The 9,573-nt window shown below is 43.7% G+C and overlaps 1 protein-coding gene across 1 annotated transcript; it reads left to right on the top strand.

Annotated features, from left to right (window-relative positions):
- Positions 1 to 1,139: 1,139 nt before the first annotated feature.
- On the top strand, positions 1,140 to 5,049 carry LOC110489550 (transforming growth factor beta activator LRRC33-like). The gene is given in 3 exon segments (XM_021562273.2): positions 1,140 to 1,160; positions 1,162 to 1,248; positions 2,283 to 5,049. Coding segments are annotated over 3 exon segments (2,133 nt in total). The 3' UTR covers positions 4,308 to 5,049.
- The last annotated feature ends 4,524 nt before the right edge of the window (positions 5,050 to 9,573 follow it).

The following is a 9,573-nucleotide window of genomic DNA, read 5'->3' as shown; positions in this document are numbered from 1 at the left end:
ATAATAATAGTAACCAGAAAGGTATTTGTTAAAAGAAAATCATTACAGCTTTACAATGATGGTGGAAATGTGGAGAAATATTGGGGTTAAAGTGGGTTGAAATTCCTCTAGAAGTCACAGAGGGACACAGAGGGACATGTCAAAATGCAGAAGTCATAGAGGAACACAGAGGGACACAGAGGGACATAGAGGGACACAGAGGGACATGTCAAAATGCAGAAGTCACAGAGGGACACAGAGAGACAGAGGGACATGTCAAAATGCAGAAGTCACAGAGGGACACAGAGGGACAGAGGAACACAAAGGGAGACAGAGGAACACAGAGGGACAGAGGGACACAGAGGGACAGAGGGACATGTCAAAATGCAGAAGTCACAGAGGGACACAGAGACAGAGGGACATGTCAAAATGCAGAAGTCACAGAGGGACACAGAGAGACATAGAGGGACACAGAGAGACATAGAGGGACAGAGGGACACAGAGAGACAGAGGGACATGTCAAAATGCAAAATTTGGGCACTTTTGAAAGTATTCTTTAATATAAAAAATGTGATTTCTAGAATTTTCCATGTGGTCTATATTTAAATGGCACTTAATATAATAAAACAAGCTTTTCAAATGCAATATTTGTGCACAATTTCTACTTAAAAATGTAATATTAAAGGGATGTGAAAGCCACTCATTTTGTGGAATAACCCATGTAAATTTAGTATTTTGGTAAAATATGATTTAAATTATAGATTATAAAAGGTTTTAGAAGTATTTTATAGATTGTTAATCATTTGTTTATTAGATTACAACCATAGTGGACATAGTATAACACATATTTCCAATAGTGAATAGTGGAATTTACCTATGTGTCTCATAGATTTGATAGAATGGATGGGATTTTATATGGTTCTGATAATACCGTATTAAAATAATCAATTAAATGTATTATCAAGGTTAATTGATAGCGGACTGCCCAGATGCTCAAGATATACTGTTACTATATTTGAATGGGCTAGAGACTGCGCTGGTATTTTAATGTCTGGCGCGTACTAACCATGACGTCTCTCTGCCCACGTTGTAGACCTCTCCTTTTGACAGTCTCACTTCTCTCTTGCTCTCCTTCTCTCTTCCACAGCCAGGATGTTTAGATGTTCATCCACGGCCTCCTCCCCTACCCTGCTCTGTCTAACCCTCTGGCCCCTGTGGAGCCTCCTGATGTCTGCCTTCTGCCACCCTCTCCACAGCCCCTGCAGACTGGTAAGCGCTAAACTTCTTGGACAAGCTCATTAGAATAAATTTAACTCAATAAAAAATTATAAAAATACAATAAAAGACAAAGTAAAGTCCCTTTGAATGTTGAACTATAAAAGCATGTGGTTCTCAGTGAAAGGTGTAAAAAAAACAAAAAAAAAGTTCCTCTGATAATATTTGCATATACAGGGATAAGGGGAAGAGTGCAGACGTTACCACAAAGGTGATACAATAGTGGATACTATATACTGCTGCTGGTTCTCAGTGGTGTAAATACTGAAGTAAAAATACTTTAAAGTACTACTTAAGTATTTTTTGGGGGGGGGGTTTATCTGTACTTTACTATTTCTATTTTTGACAACTTTTACATTTCCCCCTGACACTGAAAAGTACTCGTTACATTTAGAATGCTCCGGCAGGACAAAACTATTGTCCAATTCATACACCTATCAATATAACACATTGTCATTCCTTACAGCCTCGGATCTGGCAGACTCACTAAAACACACATACTGCGATTCAAAATGATGTCTTGTCTGTAAATGAGAAGAAAAAAAAAAACAAACAAGAAAGTCATGCTGTCTGGTTGGCTTTAATTCAAGCAATTTTGATGTATAGCATTTATACATACTTTTACTCAAGTATGACAATTGAGTACTTTTCCCACCACTGTTCCTAAGTACATTTAAAGCCAGATACTTTTAGACTTTTACTCAAGTAGTATTTTACTGGGTGACTTTCACTTTTACTTGAGTCATTTTCTATTAAGGTATCTTTTTACTTTTACTCAAGTATGACTATTAGGTACTTTTCCCATCACTGCTGGTTCTCAGCGTTTCAACTCCTGTATACATGTCATACATTTATACCCTCATATACTCTCTGGTCTGATATGAGGTATAAGCTTTTCCCCCCCCCCCCCCTCTTTGCTGTTCAAAGTTTTTTTTTATCATATAAAATAAGGTATTTTATATTGCATTTCTAAAATAAAGTATTTCTCTTGCATACACTTAAATGTCTCTCTTTTTTCCCCTTTACAGACCCAAAAGACTGCTCTCTGTAGCAACAGTGAGCTCTCATCTGTACCTGGGGGCCTACCTGACAGCATAGAGGACCTCCACCTGAACCACAACCACATTCAGATGCTACAAGATGACTCCCTCTCCCGCTACGTCTCCCTTCGTACCCTAAGCTGTGCAGACAACCTTTTGGAGACGGTGGGGTCCAAGCTCTTTCACAACTCACCTCATCTAGAGAGCCTCAATCTAGCTGCCAATAATCTTCACGTTGGATACCAGCAAACTAGCCTGGCGCTGCTCACCTTGTCTAGACTCAGAGTTCTGGATCTGTCAAAAAATCAGCTTACAGAGGACATGGTCTCCGTCCTCCTCCAGAATATGACGTCCCTGGAGTACCTCAACCTTTCCAGGAACCTCCTGCTGAGGCTGGACGAAAGCTCCTTCAGCGACCTCCACCAGCTCAGAGAGCTGGACCTGCAGAGGAACATGCTGTTTGAGATTGACGGGTCCTTTGATCACCTGCACAAGCTCCAGAGACTCAACCTGGCCTTCAACTACCTGCCCTGCCTGGTGCACTTCCACATGACCCAGCTGGTGGTCCTCAACGCCAGTCACAATGCCATTGAGTGGTTCATAGCCAACCAGGACCTCCAGGAAGTCTTCCAGCTGGAGACCCTGGATCTCACAGACAACAACCTCCTCTTCTTTCCCTTTCTGCCCACCCACAGCCGCCTGAGGAACCTCCATCTGTCCCAGAACAGGGTGAGCTTCTACGAACACCTGGCGGACGCAGCTGCCTACCCCAACTGGAAGACCAGCGTCCAGTTCTACAACCTGAGGGGCAACATGAGCAACGTCACGGCCAAGTTGTGGGACGAGAGCCTGCACGGGGACATCTCCTCTCTAGACCTGCTGGATCTGAGTGGAAATCAGGTGCACTACTTCCCCCAAGGATTCATCAGCAAAATGCCAAGCCTGACCAGACTCAGGATGTGGACAAACTGTCTTGAGGTCTTGAATCTAACTCTGGAAAAGCTGCCGGGGACGTTGTACGAGTTGGACGTGAGCAACAATAGGTTGACTGCGCTCCATGCCGACCAAGTTAGTTTGAGGAAGCTAGGCAACCTAAGCTTCCTGAACCTGAGCCAGAATGACCTGCAGACTCTACCTGCTCAGCTGTTGTCCTCTCTCACCAGCATCAGCTCTGTGGATATTAGTTACAACAGAGTTGGCGTGTGCCCCCATGAGGCAGGGGGTAGTGGCATGGGTGGGGGTAACCAATCAGACTGTGTCGTTTGGAGAAACATCATTTCTCTGAGATATCTCTACCTATCAGGGTGCAACCTGGGGAGGCTGCCATCATCAGCGTTCGTAGGGACGCCCCTAACACACCTGGAGCTGTCTAACAACCCAGAACTCATCATCGGGCCCAGATCGATCGCAGGCCTCAGCAGAACTTTGCACCATCTAGGATTGGGAAACACAGGCCTGAGGCACTTTGACTTCTCTCCTTTCCATCACTTGAAGTCTTTGAACATTTCCAGAAACTCTCTTACTCAGCTCCCTGCTTCACTGCAACGCCTGGAGCTGAAGCTGCTGGACCTGAGGGACAACAAACTGACCACCGTCCCCTCAGCTCAGGCTAACGTGTTAGCCACGAAACTCCACGCCGTTTTTCTCAACGGAAACACTTTCAACTGCTGCCAGTTGGACTGGTACAGGACGTTGGAGAAAACGGTCACTATCATGGACCTCTCGGATATTTCATGTCAGGATCTGACCAAAAGAACACACAGAGTGGTGCTTGTAGACTCCCTACTATGTGGCGGTAGTGAGGGGGAGTCTGTGTACTGGTACATCCTGCTGTTTATCGTACCTGTTCTCTGTCTGGTTGGAATGTCTGTTATCTTCCTGCTCACCTTTAGGCCCAGACTGCTTCCCACAGCAGTTAGAAATAAATGCTGGAGTCAACTTCCCTGTGTTGACGAAGAAAAGTCCCAAAAAGAAGACCCTGGTCGTGTCCAAATACCCATACTAGAGATCTAAGTAGAAGGCATTTTAGGGATGCGAAAATAGAACGTTTTATAGTAAGTGCAATTACAACAAAAAATAGTACGCTTCAAAATGCCAGAATGTTATGTTACTTCTGAGAAAGATAATCCTCTTTCCAGACTCACGTGTGTTTGACAACAGCTGATAATGAGATCACTATTTTATTTAAGTAGGCAAGTCAGTTAAGAACTAATTCTTACTTACAATTCCTGGGCAATTGTGCACCGTCCTATGAGACTCCCAATCACAGCCAGATGTGATGCATCCTGGTTTCGAACCAGGTACTGTAGTGATACCTCTTGCACTGAGATGCAGTGCCTTAGACCGCTGTGCCACTCGGGAGCCCAAGGGGACATGCTGTACCAAAATCAAATCAAATCGATTTATAAAGCCCTTCTTACATCAGCTGATATCTCAAAGTGCTGTACAGAAACCCAGCCTAAAACCCCAAACAGCAAGCAATGCAGGTGTAGCCCAAATTGAAGCCTTAGAATGAATGAATGGCGGGAATCAACGCAGTTGCACATTAGATTAATCATTCTCAGGATGGATGAGCCTAGTAATGTTGCTTACTGCATTCGTTTGTACTAAACAGTATGTGTGTAGTACGATTAGTACACAGAATGTAGTTTTATTAAGTAGTAGGCAAGACAGATTTCAGATACAGCCATTGTCACAAATTACAATTATGTAAAAGTGTGATGTTTTGCACATACAGTATCAATACAATTTCTGGACAGAAACTAATGTTTCCTTACAAATCAATTGAGTTTAGGTCATTCATAAACAATGTCATATTACATGTGGTGATATCTCACATTGGAAACACTTAAAACTAACATATCCTGCTAAACCAGATAAAAAAAACTGCGTGTTACAATGTTCAGCAGCAAGTCAACCTTTTTGCATTGTGATAATCTGTATGTGCTACGTGTGGTTGGTTCACACGATCGCTGCCTCTGGGGGCCTGAATGTGAGAATATGGCTATACTCACCGTGTGTGTGTGTGTGTGGTGTGTGTGTGCGGTGTGTGTGTGTGTGTGTGTGTGTGTGTGTGGTGTGTGTGCGGTGTGTGTGTGTGTGTGTGTGTGTGTGTGTGAGCAGAAGTTTTGTGATGCAAACTGTTGCTAAAAGCAGCGGAGGAAACATGACATTTCCTGTTTTGCTGAGATGTGCATCAACTGCCCAGTTTTGTATCTGACTCAGAAAGGACAGGTTGGCGGTTTTCACCTCAAGTCATATTTGTGAGGCACAGCTGCAACTCTGGTCACAGGGACCGCAAATATGTTGTTCTCTAGTATTACACCAAAATGTATTTGAATGATAACTACATCCTTCAAATGTACTATGTGAATTATATAGAGATATACCATGTCATATATTTATGGTCAGTCCTACAGAGGATTACCATGTTCTATAATGAACTAAAATGCAACATGCAACAATTTCAAAGATTTTACTGTGTTACAGTTCATATGAGGAAATCGCAATGAATTGATTAGGCCCTAATCTATGGATTTCACATGACTGAGAATACAGATACGCACGCATGTGTTGGTCACAAGATACCTTAGAATAAATGGTAGGGGCGTGGATCAGAAAACCAGCCAGTATCTGGTGTGACACGTCTCCTTCACATGGAGGTGATCAGGCTGTTGATTGTGGCCTGTGAAATGTTGTCCCACTCCACTTCAGTGGCTGTGTGAAGTTGCTGGATTTTTGGCGGGAACTGGAACACGGTCGTACATGTCAATCCAGAGCATCCCAAACATGCTCAGTGGTTGACAGGTCTAGTGAATATTCAGGCCAGTGAAGAACAGACATTTTCTGCTTCCAGGAATTGTGTACAGATCTTTGCGACATGTGGCCGTGCATTATCATGCTGAAACATGAGGTGATGGTGGCGGATGAATGACACAATAATGGGTCTCAGGATCTGGTCCACGGTATCTCTGTGCATTCAAATTAGCATAGATAAAAGGCAATTGTGTTCCTTGTCTGTAGCTTATGACGGTTCATGCCATAACCTCACCGCCACCATGGGGCGCTCTGTTCACAGCGTTGACATCAGCAAACCGCTCGCCCACACGACGCCATACACGTGGTCTACGGTTGTCCTGGGTTGTCGTGGTTACACGTGGTCTACGGTTGTCGTGGTTACACGTGGTCTACGGTTGTCCTGGGTTGTCGTGGTTACACGTGGTCTGCGGTTGTCCTGGGTTGTCGTGGTTACACGTGGTCTACGGTTGTCCTGGGTTGTCGTGGTTACACATGGTCTACGGTTGTGAGGCTGGTTGGACGTACTGACAAATTCTCTAAAACAACGGAGGCGGCTTATGGTAGAGAAATTAACATTCAATTCTATGGCAACAGCGTTGGTGGACATTCCTGCAGTCAGCATGCCAATTGTACGCTCCCTTGAGACATCTGTGGTATTGTGTTGTGTGGCCTTTTATTGTCTCCCCCCCCCCCCCCCCCCCCCCCCAGCACAAGGTGCACCTGTGTAATGATCATGCTGTTTAATCAGCTTCTTGATATGCCACACCTGTCAGGTGGATGGATTATCTTGGCAAAGGAGACATTTTCAATAACAGGGATGTTAACAAATTTTGGTGCACAATTTTGAAATGTTTTTTTTTCTTCAGCTCATGAAACATGGGACCCAACACTTTACATTTTATATTTTCGTTGAATGTCAAAACCTCTGGTTATGTATATTTTTTAAAAGTATTGTGCTTTTACTGTTTTACTGAAACGGCTCTGTGACAATCACTATGCTCCAATACAAATAAACCCTGCCTAAAGTGAAGCACCAATCAACATCTAATACTTTCTGAAAGAAAACACTGAAGACAAAATAGGTGTGTTGACTGAGGCCAAATCATGACAGAGCACTGGCCCTAAAATGGCCCCAGAACATTCTGAAGATCTTCCAGATATGCATGTAGTGATGAAAAGCTAGTTTTGTCTGTGGCCATGCATCTCAGAAGGTCATTCAGAATATTGTTGAAACTTAAACTTAAACACTTCAAGGTAATAATGAGTCTTACACTTCATGAATGCTGGGGTGTGTGTGTGTGTCTGTGTACACACACAGTAGGCTACTTCTACAGCGACAGCTCTGGCAATTAAAATGTGTGTGTTTGTCTTTGTACCAGTGCAGTACCCTCAGAGTGACAGGCAGGCAGTGCTGGATGCCAGTCTGGATGTCTGTGTGCAGAACGACTGTGAAGTTCAGAGTAACCAGAATACCACTGTGGTAATGCTGTGGCTGTAGGTCACGGTGGTTACAACAGAGACAGAAACCTAGCCAGCGTGGAGGGAAGACCTGGGACTCTCTCTACACACGTTGGGCTGCTCTTAGAAAATAAGGCTCTCCCTGGAACCAAACAGGGTTCTTCTACGAGGACAGCCGAAGAACCCTGTTTGGAACCGTTTTCTAAGAGTGTACTCACCGCGGTTGACGTTCTTGTTGACGTTCTTGGAATTGGTCTGTGTGTTCGTTTCTTCATTTAAAAAATAACTTTAAAAGTTCCTTCAAGTGCAGTCGCAAAAAAACATCAAGCTGATGAAACTGGCTCTCACCATAAACAGGAAAGGAAGACTCAGAGTTACCTTTCTTTGCTGCAGAGGATGGGGAGGCAGGGTAGTCTAGTGGTTAGAGCGTTGGACTAGTAACCGGAAGGTTGCAAGTTCAAATCCCCAAGGTACAAATCTGTCGTTCTGCCCCTGACTAGGCAGTTAACCCACTGTATAAGAGTTTGTTCTTAACTGACTTTCCTATAGTTATTAAATTGGCTACCACAGCATTCTGCAGCGATATGCCATCCCATCTGGCTTATCAGTGGGACTATCATTTGTTCTTCAACAGGACAATGACCCAACACACCAGTGTGAGGGCTATTTGACCGAGTGCTGCATCAGATGACCTGGCCTCCACAATCGCCTGACCTCAACCCAAATTGAGATGGTTTGAGGTGAGTTTGGACTGCTGAGTGAAGGAAAAGGAGCCCTATGTGGAAACACCTTCAAGACTTGAAAATGCTGGTTGAGAGAATGTGCAAAGCTGTAATCAAAGGGATTGAAGAATCTCAAATATAAAACGTGAAGAAAAACCCTTGAATGAGGTGGTGCTTCTAGTTACATGCAGAGCAAACGCCCCAATAACATCGGTTCCTTCCAGCTTTACACCAATGTTCAAGAGAGAGTGAGAGAAGAGAGGGCAGGACAAGAGAGAAGAGAGAAAGACAGCAGAGGGCAGAGAGAGAGAGGAGCGAGAAGGCAGAGAGAGAGAGAGATACAGACCACAAATTCAAATTGGCTATACTCAAACTCTTCAACATTATCCTCACTGCAGGTATTTTCCCCGATCACACCAATCTATAAAAATGGAGACAAATTTGGAGGAATTTGCGTTAACAGCAACTTGGGGAAAATTCTCTGCAGTATTATAAATAGCAGACTACACAACGTCCTGAGCAGAAGCCACATTGGATTTCAAAAAAAATATCGTACAACAGACCACATTTATACCCTCCACACGCTAATTGATAAACAAGTAAACCAAAACAAAGGCAAAATCTACTCGTTTTTTGTAGATTTCAAGAAAGCATTTGATTCAATTTGGCACGAAGGTCTTTTTTATAAAATAATAGAAAGTGGTATTGGAGGGAAAACATATGATTTTATTAAATCAATGTACACTAAAAATAAATGTGCGGTTAAAATTGGCATCAAACAAACAGACTTCTTCTCTCAGGGACGGGGAGTGAAACAGGGCTGCCCAATAAGTCCAACACTATTTAACATCTACATTAATGAATTAACAACAAGCAAACAGACTTCTTCTCTCAGGGACGGGGAGTGAAACAGGGCTGCCCAATAAGTCTATTTAACATCTACATTAATGAATTGGCAAAAACATTAGAAGAATCGGCAACACCTGGTATCACCCTACACAACACTGAAATCAAGTGTTTGCTGTACGCAGATGACCTGGTGCTGCTGTCTCCCACTAAAGAGGGGTTACAGCAGCACCTAGATCATCTTCACAGGTTCTGTCAGACCTGGGATCTGACCGTTAACCACAGGTTCTGTCAGACCTGGGCTCTGATCGTTAACCACAGGTTCTGTCAGACCTGGGCTCTGACCGTTAACCACAGGTTCTGTCAGACCTGGGCTCTGACCGTTAACCACAGGTTCTGTCAGACCTGGGCTCTGACCGTTAACCACAGGTTCTGTCAGACCTGGGCTCTGACTG

This window comes from Oncorhynchus mykiss, chromosome 15 (genome assembly GCF_013265735.2).
Source record: "Oncorhynchus mykiss isolate Arlee chromosome 15, USDA_OmykA_1.1, whole genome shotgun sequence".
In the NCBI taxonomy this organism is placed as follows: Eukaryota; Metazoa; Chordata; class Actinopteri; order Salmoniformes; family Salmonidae; genus Oncorhynchus; species Oncorhynchus mykiss.
Note: the sequence above shows the minus strand (reverse complement) of the source record. Positions and strands in the feature narration are given on the sequence as shown.